At 41.6% G+C, this 21,961-nt stretch overlaps 1 protein-coding gene across 9 annotated transcripts in view; it reads right to left on the bottom strand.

Annotated features, from left to right (window-relative positions):
* Positions 1-21,961, bottom strand: part of KLHL13 (kelch like family member 13) — a 205,091-nt gene that overhangs the window by 21,129 nt on the left and 162,001 nt on the right. For all 9 annotated transcript variants that reach the window (XM_045473080.1, XM_045473077.1, XM_045473078.1 and 6 more), the window contains 2 exons: positions 3,857-3,989; positions 2,907-3,103 (listed from right to left, as the gene is read on the bottom strand). In XM_045473080.1, coding sequence (XP_045329036.1) covers positions 2,907-3,103; positions 3,857-3,989 — 330 coding nt within the window. The remainder of the gene's footprint in view (positions 1-2,906; positions 3,104-3,856; positions 3,990-21,961) is intronic.

A 21,961-nucleotide genomic window follows, 5' to 3' on the forward strand; every position in this document is an offset into this window, starting at 1 on the left:
GAGAGGGAATATTTCCACAGTAAAATCACACAGACATATCCTCAGCAAACAGGACGAAAGACAGGTAAATAGAACAGTGCTAAGAAAAGAGGTGTTTTTCCTCAGAGTTCAGAGAAACTTCGAAAACCGAGAGGAAGGAGTAAACTATACCACAGGTACGCTTTGTCAGACACAAGCCTCTTCTCCACTAGAAATGGGTTTTGGGAGGTCCGCAGAGGACACTAGGAATGAATATTACAATCTTTAAAACAATATTAAGTCTTCATAAAAATGAAGAAATTTCCAAACAGGTAAAGCACGCAGTTACAATAAATGTTTCAAATAGGTTAAAGAACCAACCTCCTAATTACACAAAATGTGTCAATATTGCAAAATTACTGTGATGTCATCTTTAAATAAACTTGTTTTAGAGTTTTCTAGAACACGATTGTTCTTCATACTGTTATTCTGACAACTGTATACTTTTACGACTTTTCATAAATTGTGCTCTATTCCATTTGGTCCTTTCCTTTCAGGTAAAGGAACAGATCGCCACCCGTATCTAAAGGTCTAAGTACTACAATTCGCTACGAGAGAAGAGGTTGACCATGAACGTCTATTATTAATGACCGGTTCCAAAGAAATCATAACACCGTATGTAGTTTGGCTCAGGATGACCACGTGTGTTGCTGAGATCAGTGTAAAAGCAAATGTTGAGAGTATATAAACGTAAGCATTAAGTGTTATTACTAAAGTAATTATTGGACGTGATACACTTAAAAAATACATTCAGTTCATTTTTTTCCTGGGACGAAGGTGTTACATGATGTCAGGGGTACGAACCTAGAAGAAAGGTGCTTACAGGTCCTAAGGGGGAGGGCCTTGTGTGACTAAATTAAAACGAGAGTCAGTGCTCAGATTCAGTACTGACAAGCAGCATCTTGAGAAATACACTTCATGCGGGCTACTCACGTGATAGAGAATAAACAACACTGTAACCCCACGCTGCCTTTTGGCTGTTAGTTTAAAAGTTTATAAATAACGGTGAGACAGTAGTATGGATGCTTTAAAATGGAAACACACAAACAAGACACACTTTCCACAGTCCTGTTAAATTAGCTGTGGGCTGACTTTATAAGACAAGGAGTAGCTTATTAATAAAAGCGCTAAGGACACGTTCTCTTAAAACCTAGGGTTTGCAAACTGGGCTCCCAGTTTAGTCAATGCAACTTTTAGAAAGCCTAACAGCAATAATTTACCGATATTAGAATTGGTAGGAGTTTAAATCAAGGGTAGAAAAATGTATTATCTACTCATATAATAAATTAGAAAACAGATCAAAATTTACCGCTGCCATAATTCTCCAATTACAAAAGCAAGTTCCATAAACTCCAGAAATCTTCTGGGCAATATCTCCTTGCAACCAAAGCATTTCATTTCCCGGAAGTAGAATTTAAGAGTCTCAAATAGGGCAGTGCCTTCAGGAACCACGTGACCGCTAAGCAGTTCATTGGTAGCTGTGTCTTCTCCTATCTATTAATAAAGGCTAAAAACCATTTAGTGGGTGATGTGTTTCCATGCAATTAAGACTTATTTTTCTATATGTTGTCACATAAGTATTACTTCTTCTCAAGACCTGGCTCCCATATTTAAGGAAGAAAAAAAATTACTGAGCCTGGTTTAAAAGGCTTCTAGAAGCTCAGATTATGTTTCCATGGAATTCCATTTAAGAAGTCTGCCTGTATAAAAACATAGGAACATCAGGGAAGGGAAGCAAAAATAATATAAAAACAGGGAGAGGGGCAAGACATAAGAGACTCTTTTTTAAAAAAAGGTTTTTTTTCATGTTTATTTATTTTTGAGAGAGAGAGAGAGACAGAGCGTGAGCGGGGGAGGGGCAGAGAGAGAGGGAGACACAGAATCCGAAGCAGGCTCCAGGCTCCGAGCCATCAGCACAGAGCCTGACACCGGGCTTGAACTCGTCAACTGCGAGATAATGACCTGAGCCAAAGTCGGACGCTCAACCGACTGAGCCACCCAGGTGCCCCAGGAGACTCTTGAATATAAAGAACAAACTGAGGGCACTGGAGGGGTTGTGGTGGGGGGATGGGCTAGATGGGTGATGGGCATTAAGGAGGACACTCGTGGGGATGAGCACTGGGTGTTATATGTAGGGGATGAATCACTGGGTTCTACTCCTGAAATCATTATTACACTATATGCTAACTAACTTCAATGTAAATTAAAAAAAAATAATAATAATGGTAAAGATGGCAAATTTTATGGTGTATTTTACCAAAATAAAAAAAAAATCGGATTAAAAAAAAAACTTATACAAAGTGGAAAAAAAAGAAAAAGGAAAAAGAAGCCTGCCTGTATAAAATCGTTAAGGTAAATAAAACCAGATTAAGATATATAACATCAACAAACAGTTTAAAATCTATATCGTTATGGGGTGCCCGGGTAGCTCAGTCGGTTCAGCGTCTGACTTCAGCCCAGGTCATGATCTCGCAGTTCACAAGTTCGAGCCCCACAACGGGCTCTGTACTGACAGCTCAGAGCCTAGGCCCTGCTTCGGATTCTGTGTCTCCCTCTGCCCCTCCCCGGCTCACATTCTGTGTCTCTCTCTCTCTCTCAAAAATAAATAGCATTTTTTAAAAATTAAAAAATAAAATCTTTATCGTTACAAAGCGCTATCACTGTCTGACGTCATGCGATTACACCACAGATTTCTATTACGTAATTCTGTTTGTAAAAACGCACTGGTACTGTTTTCCTCTCAACTTGCTTCCAGAGCACGCACTACCTGACGCGCGTCTTGAACGGCCAACGTTTCGTATGCCCACGCAACGAATTTCATCCGTCTCCAAACAGGCGACGTCAGGGTGTCCTGCAGGAAAAGCCTTGAAGCTGTGAGAATGCCTTACCCCAGATATGAGAAACACTTTGCAGAAGTCCAAAACCGGCAGAATCTGTAGAAAACTGGCAGCTTCTAGTGTATCTTGAAGGTTGTCCATGTTAAGGGAAAGCTTTGCAGTGTAAATGAAATCAATAATTTTCCTTAAACCGACTTTGCTCACACCATGAAGCTTAATGCACATTAAATCTTGTTCTTTCATTCCACCTTAAATAAAAAGACAGTCAATTAAACAAGGGTGGATAATTTAATTAAGGTCAAACTCGCTTCTGCCGCTAATTAGATGCGGTGAAATCAAGGAAAAGTTTTATTCTATGCAAGCATTCATGTCAGAGTCAGACTTCTGCATATTTTATAGTTAAAAGAGAGTACTTAAAGAGGAACATCTCTATCCTAATGGAAGTTGTATATAATGCAAGAGCTTCCAGAATGTTCCCCTGTCACTTTGTATCTTTTGACAGATTAAAGATTGTATTAGTGGGACCCAGAGTCTCTGGCAGAGAGAAAAAGAAAAGCTGTGAAATTAAAGTGGACACAGGTATGAAAAAGGTACATCCATTTCCCAAGTTTTAAAAAATGCCACTTACAACCACACGTACTGGGTGTATATTCCTTTTTTTTTTTTTTTAAGTTTATTTATTTTGAGAGAGAGAGAGAGAAAATGAGCGGGAGAGGGAAAGAGACACAGGGGGACAGAGGATCCAAAACAGGCTCTGTGCTGACAGCAGAGAGCCTGATGTGGGGCTTGAACTCATGAACCCTGAGATCATGACCTAAGTCAAAGTCAGACGCTCAACCGACTAGGCCACCCAGGCACCCCTGTATATTGCTTTTGAAACTATTTCTTCTGGGAAAGATACAGATCAAAAGAACTGAATTTCACTTTAGAAATAAAAACATTTAAACACGTATTTTCCATATTGTTTTAATGTGGGTGCAGAATGTGACAAGCCAACCTACCTGTGAACATGGCCTTGAAGTAATCACTAGCAGAGGCCATCATGACTCTATGCACAGGGAAGGCGTCATCCGTGTCACCTGGCATCAGGGTCACATCACAAAGCAATCCTTCAAGTCGAAGCTGGTCAAAGCCCTACAACAAGAATGTGAGTTGAGCCACTAATCAAGGTTAAACAGATATACACATTTCTGCACGCTCAAATTCTGTTTATATATTAATTTGCGTGCAACATATTTAGAACATAAAGCCAACAGAATAATTCCTCAGAAGACAACAACCTATTTGATATGTGACAATGTAAATTTCACAGTAGGAAAAAGATAAAAATTATGACTGATTTAGATTAAGAACAAATATGGAAAGAGTATATACATTCACTTATTCACGCAACGACTGGTTTTAGCTTATTTTGATGTTTGTTTATTTTTGAGAGATAGAGCATGGTCAGTGGAGGAGCAGAGAGAGAGGGAGACACAGAATCCGAAGCAGGCTCCAGGCTCTGAGCTGTCAGCACAGAGCCCGATGCGGAGCTTGAACCCATGAAACGTAAGATCGTGACCTGAGCAGCAGTCAGATGCGTAACTGACTGAGCCACCCAGTCGCCCCGTTTTATCTTATTTTGAAAAGAAATTGCCAAGTACACTTTCATTTTCCCATGGGCACGGTTAGCGCGATATATAGCACTGCTCTCCATAATAATAGATGAATGGTTCTTTTTTAGTGTATTCCTGAGACATCTTGTTTTTGTTTTAGTTTTTATTTTTTGAGAAAGAAAGGCATAGATAATCTGTGTTAACTGCAAGACAGGAGTTCCTTTCTAGTAACTAGATTGTTCCGTGTCTTTGAGAATTAGAGATTGTCTTAGATATCCTTACACTCCGTACGTTGCTGCGGCCTGGCCAATTATCTTTCAGGATTCAAGTTTGGAATGTAATTATCTTTGGAAGAAAGAGCCCGGGTAGCTCCAACGTGAGACATCATTGTCCCCAAATGCCTAAAGTTTAGTGAAGAATTAATAAGCTACCACCCACGATTCAGAGGATGAAGAGGGCTCTGGCAAGAAGAGGGTTGTCAGTTAGTCCTTCCGCCCACTCCCATGATAGTCCCAACCGATGACAAATAGGCAGCTGTTCCTTTGATCTATTCTTTTTTTTTAATGTTTATTTTATTTTTGAGAGAGAGAGAGAGAATGTGAGCAGGGGAAGGGGAAGAGAAAGAGGGAGACACAGAATCCGAAGCAGGCTCCAGGCTCTGAGCTGTCAGCACAGAGCCCGATGCGGGGCTTGAACCCATGAACCGGGAGATCAAGGCCTGAGCCAAAGTTGGGCACTTAACCGACTGAGCCACCCAGGTGCCCCCCCCTTTTAATATTTATTTATCTATTTTGAGAGAGAGAGAGAGAGAGAGAGAGAGAGAGAGGGACATCATGAATGGGGGAAGGGCAGTGAGAGAGAGGGAGAGAGAGAGAGAATCCCAAGCGGGCTCCACTTTCTGCACGGAGCCTGATGTGGGCCTTGATCTCATGACTGTGAGATCAGACCTGAGTCAAAATCAAGAGTCGGATGCTCAACCGACTGAGCCACCCAGGAGCCCCCCGCTGCCCTCCCACTTTGATCTGTTCTTGGGAGAATAAAACATTTTGTGATTATAACAGGCTGATCAAATGCACAAAAAGGAGAGAATATGTAATTTAATAATAAGGCTCAGAAATGGAGATTTTCACAAGATTTACTCTACAGTTTCAAAACGGTGATGTGTGATTATAAAAAATCATGAAGAAACTCATACAAATTACCTTCCAATATACAACGTAATGCAATAATGTGACACAACAAGAACTAATAGCAAGGAGTGTTCCATCCCCTTCGTATTTTCATGACCCCAAATAAAACTTCTCTTTACGGTTGTGCTTCACGAATTTAAGAAGCAAAAGGCATGACATACTGACAAATGCAGTTTTAGAAATACTGATGCTACACATATGTATAATATAAATCTCAGTCTAAACATCTCATCATAATCTTTAAATTGCTTTTTAAAGCAAATGCTTGCATCCACAGAACTAGAACTTCAAAGAGATAATGTGATCCAGCCACTTTCTCTCTGGAGAGAGATAGTAATGTTTTTATTCCAAAAATATTTATACATTATACATATACTTTAGAACAGGATTATGTATCATATTTTTCTTTCTCCAACAGTGACTGACATATGTTTCTGTTCACAAATATCGACTCGTTCACAAATGCCTCTTTTCTTCTATAAACACAAACGTTATATACCCCACCCTCGGTATTTTCCATTTCCCATCGCTAAATGATCCACAAGGGCTTGGCTTTTTTCTGTTTCAGATAAATTGCAAGTTAAAAAAAAAAAAGAAATATCTGCTTGTTATAAAAGTACAGGATATAAATGGAAAACCAAAAGTCTACTACTGTTACTTACTTACAGGAAGTAACTACCACTAACAGCTTGGGATATATACGTCCAGGCCTCTTTTTTCTTTCTTTATTATTTTTTTTAATTTTAGGGTGGAGGCGGGGCAGAGGGAGAGAGACTCTCAAGCAGGCTCCACGCTCAGCACCGAGCCTGACACGGGGCTCGATCCCACAGCCCTGACATCATGACCTGTGTCGAAATCAAGAGTTGGATGCTCAACCAACGGAGCCACCCAGGTGCCCCAGGCCTCTTTCTATACATATGCATAATCTATCGTTTGGTTGTGTGTGTGGGGGGGGGGGGAGGAGGAGGGGTGTGAGTGTGTGTGTATGTGTGTGTGTGTGTGTGTGTGTGTGTGTATATGACATATATATATGTATATATGTGTATGTGTATATATGTATGTATATATATATATATGTATGTATATATATACATGACAACTTTTGCCATTACGAGCAATGCTGCAAGAAAGCTCCTCGTACATACCCTCACTCGTGTAAGTAGATCTTGTGGGCGTCACTTGTAAAAGTGGAACTGTTGGTTTGGAGAAGATGTACCGTGAAAGTTTTAGAAGCTTCTGGCAAGTTGAAGCATACGGTTTATCTTGGGAAACTGATTATGCCCTGGGCACTGGCAAAATAAGACGCCAAAATACCAATGAAGTGAGACTAGGCACTCTATGCCACCTTGCTTTATTTTTATTCATGAAAAAATTTCTGAATCTTCTCGAAGGTGTGCATACAGAGATAATGCCTGTGAAAGGCAATCATGGCTTATTCTGTCAAAAGCAGTGATTGCATCCAATCCGTTATCTTCTTCTACTAAAACAAGAATAAAAAAAAAAACCCCAAACAAAAACCTCGGTTCATTTGCTGGCCCTTCTGTCTTTAAAATATTCCTACAGATATTTCATACTGGGAACTGCGTAATGTCAGTACACTCCACGCCTACTATTTATTATTCCTTCTTGTTCCTTTTGAAAAAAGGAAGAGCGAATACTTCCCGTATCATTATCTGTGTCATTTCTCATTTTGTCCATATTCTATTAAAACTGCCTGTTGAGGTACAGACTCAATCCTCATGATTTGGACAGCCCGGCCAAGTCACCAGGAGCTGTCATCCTCTTCACAAACCTGATCGTTTTGTTTCCCTTTGCACTGTCTTAAAAAAGAAAAAAAATCCTCTACCCTTCCTCAGTATAATCTGGCGTCCCCCAAGAAAGGAAGCTGAAGCTCGTAGGCCACTTTTATCGCACTCTGAATATCTTCTATTCTAAGCTTAATTTACCTACCTTTGGCAAAGTGTCTGGTTTGTGAGGTTTTGCCTTTATTTTTACTGCCTATAAAGTAGTTTCCCTTTTTGTATACTTCACAGCCTTTACTTTCAAATGTATAAATGAACAATCCTGCCATCCAATTCCGTATTTGCCAATTTTATTCCTGACTATTGCTATCTGTATCCAAATAAGAATCTGTCGATTCAGATTATATTCATACAGATTCTAAATATCTTCTTGGCGTGCTGTTATCTGTATATCCCAGCTTTGTCTAAAGAGACTACAGTTCTCTACAGATAACAGCACGCTAACAAGATATTTAGAATCTGTATGTTGTTAGTTTCTCTAAACAACTTTTATACTCTAATCTTGTGAAGGGTGCACACATTCAAAGAGAGGGGGAGGTCATTCTCCACAGGTCTTACCTGCCTTCTATAGATTTATCTTTCGCTTTTACTCTTATACATTTCCTCCCCCATTCAACTCGAGGAAGACTCTCAAAGGAACCCTGATGTGGCGCCTGACTGGTTCAGTCGAAAGAGCATGCAACTCTTGATCTCGGGGTCGTGAGTGTGAGCCCCATGTGGGATGTACGGATTACTTGAACAAATAAAACAAAACTTAAAAAAAAAAAAAGATCCCCTGCACACTTAAAGTGTGTCCTTTTAATATAAAATCATTTTCTTCCACCACATTTGTACTCATTCCTCTTGTCAAAATGCTATAAGGCATGTTGTCTGTTTCCATATGCTAGTTCACTCTGTATCGATACGGCTCTGGTTTATGCAAAACTGCACAAAGTTTCCAGTTTTTTAGGGTATCTGTAAAATGGTTCCTATTGCTTTAAACTAAACTTCTTTCTGCCCCAATCCATATCTTAGTTCTCGATTTTTCTATTTCTTCTGGGCCTTGGGTTCCATTGATGTGGAGATTATTATCTGTTCTTGGCTTCTTTACTCTAATGTTTCCCTTTCCCCCTCCTATAACTCTTCCCATATCTATTCTTTTCTTCTTCTTCACATCCTTTGGGGGGAAAAAACCAGAGCATTAAAAAAAAAAACAAAACCATTTTTCTATCCCCCATATTAAACTAACCCAATGTATCAAAACTTCAATTCCTATTAAATAGGGGCGCCTAACTGGCTCAGTTGGTTAAGCGTCCAACTCTTGACCTCAGCTCAGGTCATGATCTCATGGTTCGTGAGTTTGAGCCCCGCATCGGGCTCTGTGCTGACAGGGCAGATCCTGCTTGGGATTCTCTCTCTCCCCTCCTCTCTCTGCCCCTGCTGTGCGCGTGCTCTCTCACTCTCTCTCTCAAAATAAATGAAATGAACTTAAAAAAATATTTTTTGTTAAGAAAATTGTTTTAAATAGAGGGAGGCACCTATGTAATACCCTGAAGGACTGAGACATCTTAAATGAATGTGATAAATTAAAAAAAAATTTTTTTTTCAACGTTTATTTATTTTTGGGACAGAGAGAGACAGAGCATGAACGGGGGAGGGGCAGAGAGAAAGGGAGACACAGAATCGGAAACAGGCTCCAGGCTCTGAGCCATCAGCCCAGAGCCTGATGCGGGGCCCGAACTCACGGACCGCGAGATCGTGACCTGGCTGAAGTCGGACGCTTAACCGACTGCGCCACCCAGGCGCCCCTGAATGTGATAAATTTTTAAATGATCATATTAAAATACAAGGGGATATGCGTTGACGTTACACAACTATAATATAGAAACCATATGAGCTACAAGTAATTACTACCAAAAGTTGGTTGAATGTCGATAGCTTTCATTTTTCTTTCTTAAAAATTTTTAATGTTTATTTATTTTTGAGCGAGAGAGAGATGGAGAGACAGAGCATGAGTGGAAGAGGGGCAGAGAGAGAGAGAGGGAGACACAGAATCCAAAGGAGGCTCCAGGCTCTGAGCTGTCAGCATAGAGCCCGACACAGGACTCGACCCCATGAGCAGTGAGATCATGACCTGAGCGGAAGTTGGTCGCTTAACCGACTGAGCCACCCAGGCGCCCTGAATGTCAATAGCTTTCAAATTAAATATAATGTCATTGTGAAAAAGGCTAGAATGATAATTTCAGGTATTAAAAAGCAATCTGGGGGGCGCCTGGGTGGCGCAGTCGGTTAAGCGTCCGACTTCAGCCAGGTCACGATCTCGCGGTCCGTGAGTTCGAGCCCCGCGTCGGGCTCTGGGCTGATGGCTCAGAGCCTGGAGCCTGTTTCCGATTCTGTGTCTCCCTCTCTCTCTGCCCCTCCCCCGTTCATGCTCTGTCTCTCTCTGTCCCAAAAATAAATAAACGTTGAAAAAAAAAAAAATTTAAAAAAAAAAAAAAAAAAAAAAGCAATCTGGGAAGCAAATCTTTCCATTAAATTCTGCACTGGAAGTAACTCACTAGCATATTGTATCTAGTTTTGATCAGTGTAATTTTGAAAAGGAAGTGGGAGAAGAAGGAAACACATCCTGAGAAGAGCAGTAAAGAGTATTAGTGGAAAATAGGTTTTACAAACAAAGATAAAGCAACTAAAGAAAAGAAGGTTAGGGGTGCCTGGGTGGCTCAGTCAGTTGAGCGACTGACTTCAGCTCAGGTCATGATCTCACGGTTTGTGAGTTCGAGCCCCATGTCGGGCTCTGTGCTGACAGCTCAGAGCCTGGAGCCTGCTTTGGATTCTGTGTCTCCCTCTCTCTCTGCCCTCCCCCGCTCATGCTCTATCTCTCTCTGTCTCAGAAATAAACATTAAAAAAAAAAAAAAAAAAGAAAAGAAGGTTAAAGAACGGGTTTTTTCCCAGTCTCTAAGTAAATATAATGCATTTGATAAAAACAATGCCATATCCATGTTTAATTCAGAGGACACAAAAGGAACAGATGCATGTTTAAAGTAAAAGAGATCTATAGACTGGATATAAAAGTTTATATTAATATTAATTAAACTGTTCTTATTATACAACACTGCCTAGAGCCTAAATACTTCTAAGGACTTTCTATCAGCACTATATCACAATATAGGAATTTACAGATTTGTTTTGTTTTGTTTTGTTTCTTTAAAACAAATTTTTTTTAATTAGTTTTCTTTATTTTTGAGAGGCAGAGAGAGACAGAGCACGTGGGGAGGAGGGGCAGAGAAAGAGGGAGACACAGACTCGGAAGCAGGCTCCAGGCTCTGAGCTGTCAGCACAGACCCCGGGTCTGAACTCACGAACTGTGAGATCATGACCTGAGCCGAAGCCGGACACTCAACCGACTGAGCCACGCAGGCGCCCGTTTTGTTTTGTTTCTTAAGATTTTATTTTTGGGGCGCCTGGGTGGCGCAGTCGGTTAAGCGTCCGACTTCAGCCAGGTCACGATCTCGCGGTCCGTGAGTTCGAGCCCCGCGTCGGGCTCTGGGCTGATGGCTCAGGGCCTGGAGCCTGTTTCCGATTCTGTGTCTCCCTCTCTCTCTGCCCCTCCCCCGTTCATGCTCTGTCTCTCTCTGTCCCAAAAATAAATAAACGTTGAAAAAAAAAATTAAAAAAAAAAAAAGATTTTATTTTTAAGTAATCTGTATACCTAACGTGGGGCTCGAACACACAACCCTGAGATCAAGAGTCGCAGGCACTACTGACTGAGCCAGCCAGGTGCCTCTGGAATTAAAAGATTTATTTTTTTCTAATGGCCCAGCTCAACAGTTCAACCTTATATTGTTCATTATTTCAGGTTGTTGTCTAGACTGGCTCATCGGTAAAAGCCAGGCTTACCTTTTTTCTAGTCCTTTTATTTATGCCATTATTTTTCACATACAATAGCTTCCCTCCTTCAAAGCCCAGTTCAAATTTGACCTCCTTTGTAAAGCTATCTCTAACCAAATCTCCAAAATAATCAGGCACCGTTAGCCTGAGTCTCACGATTTGGCATTTAATTACAGCCTCTAGATTTTTTGTTTCCAGCAAAGATAAAAGAACAGGGACTGGATTTACCTTACCTCTTGAAACAACTTAAAACCAGACAAAATATATGAAAAAAACAAAACAAAACAAAAAAACAGTAAAAGACTGAATGAAGGAGAGGGATCTGCGAAAGATGAGAAGCAAGTTAGATGAGCCCCATGATTGTTCTGGACTTTCCAAGACAGAGGTACAGGGAGGAGGAACCCACATGAAGCATGGCATTCTCCCTGCGAATGTCGAGGGAGTTAAGGCAGCTAGGTTTGTAGGGCAGAACACAGGAGAAGAGATCTGCAGAGACAGAGGGCTACGGAGATCAAAAAACAGTCTCCCTCAAAAATAAATAAAATGGGGGCGTCTGGGTGGCTCAGTCGGTGGAGCATCCGACTTCAGCTCAGGTCATGATCTCATGGTTCGTGAGTTCGAGCCCCGTGTCGGGTTCTGTGCTGACAGCTCAGAGCCTGGAGCCTGCGTCTAATTCTGTGTCTCCCTCTCTCTCTGCCCCTCTCCTGCTCACACTTTGTCTCTCTCTCTCAAAAATAAATAAACATTAAAAAAATTTTAACAAAAAAAAAAAAAAAAAGAAAGAAAGAAAGAAAGAAAGGAAGTAAAGCTGGCATGAGGTGCCCAGCTGGCTCAGTTAGTAGAACATGTGACTCTTAATCTCAGGGTCATGAGTCCAAGGCCAATGTTGGGCACAAAGCTTAGTGGAAAAACAAAAAACAAAAAACAAAAAAAACCTGGCATGACCATAAAATAAGGCAAAATAGATTTCTGAGGAAAGAATATTTATTATCAGTCTGATGAAAGACTTCAGCTTCCTCCTTAAGAAACTAGAAATTGAGGTGCCTGGGTGGCTCAGTCGGTTAAGCGGCCAACTCTTGATTTTGGCTCAGGTCATGATCTCACAGTTTGTGAGTTCAAGCCCCACCCCGGACTCAACACAGATAGTGCAGAGCCTGCTTGGGATTCTCTGTCTCTCTGTCTCTCTGTCTCTCTGTCTCTCTCTCTCTCTCTCTCGTGCGCGTGCTTGCTCGCTCTGCCCCTCCCCCTGTTGGCTTGCTCTCTCTCAAAATAAATAAACATTGAAAACTAAAAGAAACTAGCAGTTAAAGAGCAGCTTAATCACAAAAAGCAGGAAAATGGAAATAATAAAGATCAGAGAGGAAACTGATGAAATGTAATACAGAAAGAGAAAAACAACAACAATAAAACCCAAAAAGGTTTGGTTCTTTGAAAAGATCCATACGTTTGATAAAACTCTAGTTAGATCAGGGAAATAAAGAGAAAAAACACAAATTACCAATACCAGGATTGAGAGAGGTAAGATTACTAGACATTGTATAGCTTTTTTTTTTTTTTTTATTAAAAAATTTTTTTTTTCAACGTTTATTTATTTTTGGGACAGAGAGAGACAGAGCATGAACGGGGGAGGGGCAGAGAGAGAGGGAGACACAGAATCGGAAACAGGCTCCAGGCTCTGAGCCATCAGCCCAGAGCCCGACGCGGGGCTCGAACTCACGGACCGCGAGATCGTGACCTGGCTGAAGTCGGACGCTTAACCGACTGCGCCACCCAGGCGCCCCAAACATTGTATAGCTTTTAAAAGAATAGTGAGTAAATATGAACAATTGTATGCCAATACACTTGACAACTCAGTTGAAATGGGTAAATTCCTTGAAAGACACGGGCTGCTAAAGATAACTCTACAAGAAATAAATAACCTGAATAGCTATATGTCTACTATAAAACTGAATTTTCTCTGGTGAATTCCACGAAACATTTAAGGAAGAAATATCACCAGTTCTACAGAAACATATCCAGAAAATTAAGAGGTGGGAACATGTGTCAACTCATTCGACAAAGCCAGCATTACCCCAATATCGACAAAGCCAGCATTATCTTTTTTTTTTTAATTTTTTTTTAACGTTTATTTATTTTTGAGACAGAGAGAGACAGAGCATGAACGGGGGAGGGGCAGAGAGAGGGAGACACAGAATCCGAAACAGGCTCCAGGCTCCGAGCTGTCAGCACAGAGCCCGACGCGGGGCTCGAACTCACGGACTGCGAGATCATGACCTGAGCCGAAGTCGGCCGCTCAACCGACTGAGCCACCCAGGCGCCCCACCAGCGTTATCTTAATATCAAAACCAGACAGAGATAAGAAAACTAAGAAGACTAAAACCAAAATTCCTCATGAGTACAGATGGAAAAATTCCTACAATTTTAGCAAATCAAATGTAATAATATATAGGAAGAAGATAATACATCATGGGGTTTGTTCCTTCAGTGTATGGTTGCTTTAGCGTTCAAAAATCAATCAACCTAATTCACAGGATTAGCAGACGAACCAAGAAAAATGATGAGATCATCTCGATAGGTGCAAAAAAGCATTTGACAAAATGCAACATCCATTTCCGATGAAAAACACTGAAGAGGATTCTCAGCCAATTATGAACAGAAAGGAACTTCCTCAAGCCTATAGCTAGCATCATAATTAATGGTCAAAGAATGAATGCTCCCCACCCCCACAAATATCAGCAAAAAAGCAAGAATGTATACGCAACAGCTGCTAATCGACATTTTTCTGGAGTTCCCGTGTAGTGCAATAAGGCAAGAAAATGGAATAAACAGTATCAGACTGGGAAAAAAAGAAACAAAAGTATCTTTATTCATAGGGAAAATGACTGTCTACGTGGAAAACCCCACAGAATCTACCAACAGCCTCCCAGAGTAAGTCAGTTTGTCAAGATTGCAAGACACAAGGTCAATAATCATCAACAAATTGTATTATTCTATACTGGCAACAAACAATCAGAAATGGAAATCACGTATTAGGGCATCTTTATCGGTTGGTACGTGCTGTTACTTCAATATACGCTAAATAATAACAACAATGACGACATCTCATTTGAGAGCGTAGGATAAGAAGATACTAACGTAGACTCAAAGTCATAAAGATACACACTCAACTGTGGAAGGATTAGAATACCTTACTGTATCCTACCCGTCCCGAGTACCGAAAAAGCTATTCCCAAGAAAAATCACACACTCATTTCTCTATTTTGGCGGCCATTTAGGAAACTGAAGTAAAGAAATTACAAGTTTCATTTTGATAAAAACTTCAAACATCTAGATTATGGGAGGTCTTCTTTAATCAAATAGATTATTTCACTTAGCATAAAACCCTCTAGGCCATCCATGTTGTCACAAATGGCAAGACCTCGGCCTTTTTTATGGCTGAGTCATATTTCATTATACATATGTGTGTATGTATGTATATAGCCCACATCTTCTTTGTCCATTTATCTATTATGCTTCACTTGCTTATGTTAACAGCACATTTTTATTTTTAAATTTTTTTAAGTAAACTCTACCCCCAACAGGGGGCTTGAACTCACGACCCCAAGATCAAGAGTCCCATGCTCTACTCACTGAGCCAGTCAAGTGCCCCAGCAATACATTTTTAAGTTGTTTATTTTATGATCACAAAAGTTTAAAATAGGGTAGAGGTCATCAACATGACGTGATCAGCAACCCAAACATCTACCTTAGGATAAGCATTTCGGAAAGTGGGTCCACTGGAAGGTCACACCAGCTAATTTGTAGAGGCTCTTGGGATAATTCATTTCTTTTTTTTTTTTTAATTTTTTTTTTCAACGTTTATTCATTTTTGGGACAGAGAGAGACAGAGCATGAACGGGGGAGGGGCAGAGAGAGAGGGAGACACAGAATCGGAAACAGGCTCCAGGCTCTGAGCCACCAGCCCAGAGCCCGACGCGGGGCTCGAACTCACGGACCGCGAGATCGTGACCTGGCTGAAGTCGGACGCTTAACCGACTGCGCCACCCAGGCGCCCCATGGATAATTCATGTCTTTAACGTTGCACTATGCAGATAATAGTCTGAGACCATAAAATGATCTTTCATTGGTTTCGCAACTAAAACTGGGTAGAAAAAATAAGAAATAGATAAAAACGGAGAAAAATATAGAAAGAGCAGTCTGGTAGGTATCAATCTTAACCTGAGAAAATGCCAATTGGGAACCTAGACACCCAGAGCCGGGAGGCAGTTTGAAACTCTGTAGGTCTGAGTAAGCACAGCCAACAGTCAAGAAATAATTTGTTGCGGGGCGCCTGGGTGGCTCAGTCGGTTGACTTCGGCTCGGGTCATGATCTCGCGGTTCGTGGGTTTGAGCACCACATCTGTCTCTCTGGTGTGAGCGCAGGACCTGCTTTGCATCCTCTCTCTCTCTCTCTCTCTCTCTCTCTCTCTCTCTCTCTCTCAAAAATAAATAAACATTTTTTTAAAAAAAGAAGTAAGTTGTTTCTACCTAGCTAAATATTCTACAATTAATATACACAGCCGCTAGCTGAAACGTGGTACTACAGTTATGGCCTCCCTTGTGCTAACAAGGATGTGTCCAACCGGCAGTTGACAAATTTTTTTTCTCTGTTTCGTTTGTTTGCTTTGTTTTTTTCCTAATTTTTCTAATTATGCCGGAAGACGTTCTGCATAATTTTACTATTTCTATCAAGAATAAAACCTTTATGGGGTGCCTGGGTGGCTCAGTCGGTTGAATGTCCAACTCTTGATTTTGGATCAGGTCATGATCTCACGGTCCCTGAGTTTGAGCCCTGCATCAGGCTCCACACTGACAGCGCGGAGCCTGCTTGGGATTCTCTCTCCCCGACCCTCCCCTGTTCACACTCTCTCTCTCTCTCTCTCTCTCTCTCTCTCTCTCTCTCTCAAAATATCCAAATAAACTTAAAAAAAGAAAGAATAAAATCTTTATGGGGCACCTGGCTAGCTCAATCTGAAGACCATGGGACTTTTTCTTTTCACTTTAGTGGACTTTTTATTACAAAGCTGTTAAGCATAAAGTGATACATCTTTTCTCTCTCTTTAGTTAATAAGGGCAAATGTTCATTTAGTAATGTCACCTCAACCAGTTTATTGCTGACATTTATTAGCAAGTCAGGAGCTAATACTCTGAGGATACCTCACCCGTGTTTGACTTCTAGATCACTGTTTATCTCGGGGTTGTGAGTTCAAGCCTCACGTTGGGTGCAGAGATTACTTTTTAAAAAATCTTAAAAAAAAAAAAGAATAGAATCTTTGCTCTATCATTTACAACAGATTGTCTGTCAGCCTTAGTTAATAAATGTTCTTACACTTAACTGTCAATGAAAACTTAGTATTGACAGACATTATGTTTAAAAAGATGATAGAGTTTAGAGCAAGATCAGAAGAAACTAATCATAAAAACAGATTATACAAACAAATTTACAGTCAGAAAACCTGTGTTCAAGCTCCCTGAGCTTCAGTTTCCCGATCTATAAAATGGAGACAATTCTGGGGTTTTCTGCCTCCCAATGTTGTTTATTTTTTTTTATTTTTTTTTTAACGTTTTATTTATTTTTGAGACAGGGAGAGACGGAGCATGAACAGGGGAGGGTCAGAGAGAGGGAGACACAGAATCCGAAACAGGTTCCAGGCTCTGAGCTGTCAGCACAGAGCCCGACGCGGGGCTCGAACTCACGAACTGTGAGATCATGACCTGAGCCGAAGTCGGACGCTTAACCGACTGAGCCACCCAGGCGCCCTCCCAATGTTGTTGAAAGCATCAATGAAGCAAGTATACACGAAAGTTATTATAACTGCCACTCAAATTCATTTATTCCACAAACAATACCAATAGTAGCAACGAAAAGCATGGAGTACTTTCTCTGTGCCAGCTAATGGGCTAGGCTCTTTGTATATATTATCTCTTTTAATGACAATAATAAATATAACAATAATAACGATGATGATGACGACGACGGGCCCTTGTTAAACATTCACCAAGTACCCCAGCACTAGATTGTAGGCATACAGAAACAAGAAATTGGACCCTGGGAGTTGTGGATCGCACTGATAGGTCATATTAACGAGGACGCAGAGGAAGGAAGAGAAGCCACTAACTCTGCCTGGCTCACTCGAACTCTAGCTTCAAAAGGCATTTAAAGTAGCTGTCAGGGCAACAGGCCAATGGGAGGGACCGTTTTAAGAAGTCCCGTGCTGCAGGATTACCCACGGCATAACTGTAGTGGGAAGGACATGAGTTGAGGGCAAAACCAGAATTCCAGTTTTATTATGTACAATTTAAGATGGGGATCATTATGGGGTACCTGGGTGACTCAATCAGTTAAGCGTCCGACTTCAGCTCAGGTCATGATCTCGCAGTTCGTGGGTTCGAGCCCCGCACCGGGCTCTGCGCTGACAGCTCGGAGCCCGGAGCCTGCTTCAGATTCTGTGTCTCCCTCTCTCTCTGCCCCTCCCCTGCTCACGCGCTCTCTCAAAAATAATAAAATAAACATTAAAAAAAAAAGATGGGGATCATTATGTGTAAGTAGGGGTTAACTAGAAACAAAAAGGAAAATAAAGGCATTTCAGGCAGAGGAAATGGGTGCAAAGATCGAAGTGCGGAAAAATATATATGTTAAGAGAACAGTGACAAGTCCCAAGTCTCCCAGCGTTTGCCTTGACTATCTGTCCTGTGAACTCTACTAAGGTAAAGCAGAAACAAAGATCAGATGATTGAATGCATAAAGCATAGGGGATTGGCAAGGCAACTATGACAGAACAGAGGACTACAAAACCAAAGGGGTCCCTGGGTGGCTCGGACAGTTGAGTATCTGACTCCTGATTTTGGCTCAGGTCATGATTTCACGGGTCGTGAGTTCAAGCCCTGCATCGGGCTCTTCGCTGACAGTGTGGAGCCTGCTTGGGATTTCTCTCTGCCCCTTCCTGACTTGCTCTCTCTCTCTCTCTCTCTCTCTCTCTCTCTCTCTGTGCCCCACACCTCTCTGTCTCTCAAAAAATAAACTTAAAAAAAAAAGAAAGTTGCTGGGAGAAAATACTTGCAAATCATGTTCCCATAAGGGATTTGTATCTAGAATACATAAAGAACTCTCACGACTGAATAATAAGAAGATAAATAACCCAACTAAAAATGGGGCAAAGGATCTGAACGGGGTGGTTCTTCAAAGATGATACAGACACAAATGGCCACGAGCACAAACGAAGACGCTCAACATCACTGGCAATCAGGGAAGGACAAATCAAGACCCTGAGATTCTGCTTCACACCTACCAGCACGGCTAGAATCAAAAAGGCAGAAAATTAGTGTTGGCAAGAATATGGAAAAATCGGAATCCTCATGCATTGTGGGTGGGAATGTAAAACGGAGTCTCCTGGGATTTGTTCAAGGATCTAGGAATCCAAGCCTATTAGGTATGAAAATTCTTTAGGCACTTTCTTTGACAGCCTAGTTTGCTAGATAAAGCCTGTTTAATGGAGACGAGGAATCTGCAAGAGGGGATCCGGCCAACCACACGGATGCCTTATTTGGCACACCCATCACTTGAGCTCAGCTACCTTTCCTCCGACACGTTCCGTTTGGCTCAAATGAGAGGGATATTTATTTGTTTTTAATTTTTTAATGTTTACTTTTGAGAGAGAAAGAGAGAGCGCACGCACACACCAGGGGTTGGAGAGGCAGAGAGAGGGGGGGACGGAGGATCCAAAGCAAGCTCTGTGCTGATAGCAGGGAGCCCAATGAGGGGCTTGAACTCAAGAACCGTGAGATCACAACCTGAGCCTCAACGGGCAAAGCCATCCAGGTGCCCCCAAATGAGTATTTATTATGTATCTTACTTTAATTGTTGCATTTAATCCTCACATCCCTTACCCATATCGCAGATAAGGAAACTGGCCCAGAGAGGAGAGAAGATTCCAGAAGTCACATAATCAGCTGGTGGTACAATTAGGATTCCGGTTGGGGCCAAAACTCACACCTTTCCCACTAGAGTCTTCTAGGGGGTAAATCCTGCTGAGTGAGACTTCGTGAAATGGCTTCTCCCCAGGGATCCCTTCCCCTGACAGCTACTTTGAAGGCCTTTTGGAGCTGAAGTTTGTAGGACTGCTAATTTTAAAACAATGATAACATTTACACATGAAACACTTCTCTCACTTGTTCCCTTGACAACCGCACACCTAAGATCAGATATGGAAAAAAGTTCTCTGTCAGTGCTTGTAGGGAAAAAATCTCCGATGGTGAGAACATCATTTTTAATGGACTTTGAAAGACAGCAAGGGTCCGCCAACAGCAGTAGAGGCCGGTAGTTCTCAGCCACCACGGAAAGTAGCATCATCACCACAAAAAAAGGCTAGTCGATGAAAGGTCACCTTTGCTCAATACAAAGTTTCTAGTTCCTTTCACATCACTGTCCCTCCTGAACTAAAACGCCATATAGCTAAGTGTCTAAGAGTCTAAGACTCAGCTATACGTGTTTCGCCAACAACTTAATATATATTAATAAATATTAATAATTACATTGATTCATAAATATAATAATAAATTATATATATATATTAGGCAGGAGCAAAGGAGAGACTGTCTGCCAGCAATGGTATTTTGTAAATTACACAGATGACACCCAAGAATATTTCCATTGTAAAAAAAATTAAACAGGGCCGGGATTGTACAGGGCAGAAAGTATTAAGACAACATTCACAGCCACCTTGATGCTTCCAGACCTTTGGCTGTGCATTTATGTTCATATATAGGCACACATATTGTCTATTTTTTCTACCAATAGATGGGATTATGTGATACATGTTGTCCTGTAACTTTCTGATTGATGATGATGATCTAGCTAACATACCACACAACTCACTCATTTATAGTGTAGAATTCCGCCGTTTGGGGTACATTCAAGATAACACGTGCAACCGTATCCACAATTTTAGGATATTTTTGGCATCTCACAAAGAAACCCTGGGCCCCGTAGCACCCTCATAATCCTCACATTCTCTCCAACCCAAAGCAACCACTAGTCTACTTCCTGTCTCTATGGATTTCCCTGTTCTGGCCACTTTGTATGAATGGAATCATACAAAAGACAGCTTTCGTGGCAAGCGTCTTTCTTTCTTAGCATAATGTGTTTAAGGTTCATCTCTGTTGTGTGTGTGTGTCAGTACCTTCTTTCCTATACATAGCTGAAGAATATTTCTTTTTTTTTTTCAATTTTTTTTAATGTTTATTTATTTTTGAGAGAGACAGAGACAGAATGCGAGTGGGTTGGGGCAGAGAGAGAGAGGGAGACATAGAATCCAAGCTGTCAGCACAGAGCCCGACGCGGGGCTTGAACTCACGAGCTGTGAGATCATGACCTGAGCCGAAGTCGGACGCTTAACCGACTGAGCCACGCAGGCGCCCCCATAGCCGAAGAATATTTCATCGTGTGCAGATGCCGCCTCTGTCCTGCCCCTTTTTTCACGTAACATATTCTTTTTTTCTGGTAATGTTTTTAATGTTTCTTTTTGAGAGAGAGACAGACAGAGAGAGAGAGAGAGCACAAGTGGGGGAGGGACAGAGAGGGAGACACAGAATCCGAAGCAGGCTCCAGGCTCTGAGCTGTCAGCACAGAGCCCAATGGGGGGCTCGAACTCACAAACCACGAGATCATGACCTGAGCTGAAGTCGGATGCTCAACTGACTGAGCCACTGAGGTGCCCCTATACTCTTTCCGTTCTTACACACAGATTTACTTCACCCTCTTTGGTGACTGCAAAGTATTACATAGTTCTTATGCAACATGATTTCTGTAAGCATTTCCCTGTTGATGGATATATAAGCTACTCCACATGTTTCCCCATTACAACAATAGCTTATCACCCCCCATATGATACGTAGGGAGAAAGGGAGAGGCCATCTTTCTTGGTGGAAGAAGGACCCTATCTCTAGAATAGTCTGCAGCACCACCTGGGAAAGTGTTAAAAATACATGTATCTGAGTTTCTGATTTCAAAACGCTGGGGTAGGGCCCAGTGCTCACTGTTTCCACAAGCCTTCCTCCTGGTGATTCTGACATGCTTGAGGACCACTGCCCTAAATCTGCATCACTGCACTAAAGTGCCTTCCATTATCTGCTTTAAAGGCCATTTGAAAAATTAGCAGGAGTTGGGGCACCTGTGTGGCTCAGTCGGTTAAACGTCCGACTTCGGCGCAGGTCGTGACCTCCTAGTTTGTAAGTTCGAGCCCCGCGTCGGGCTCTGTGCGGACAGCTCGGAGCCTGGAGCCTGCTTCGCATTCTGTGTCTCTCTCTCTCTCAAAAATAAATAAACAGTAAAAAAACGTTTTTTTAATTAGCAGGAGCACGCACATTGGCTTTAACACATGACTAGGGGCATGGATACGGTGGGTGTATGCTGGAGGGGTGAGTGAGTTTCTTTTAATTTTCCTTTAGAGTGATTAACGTAACAAAAAAAAGCTCTTCCTCTCAGACGTTTCCTATCTGCTTGACGCCTCCTTCTCTCTTCCCAGAGCCTTGAATAACCAACAATGAAAGCCCGGATGTGGCATCAAGATGCCAGGAGACACAAGGCTTCCCCTTCCTGACCCTCACGTCTCTG

The sequence above is a fragment of the Leopardus geoffroyi genome, chromosome X (genome assembly GCF_018350155.1).
Source record: "Leopardus geoffroyi isolate Oge1 chromosome X, O.geoffroyi_Oge1_pat1.0, whole genome shotgun sequence".
Taxonomy (NCBI): Eukaryota; Metazoa; Chordata; class Mammalia; order Carnivora; family Felidae; genus Leopardus; species Leopardus geoffroyi.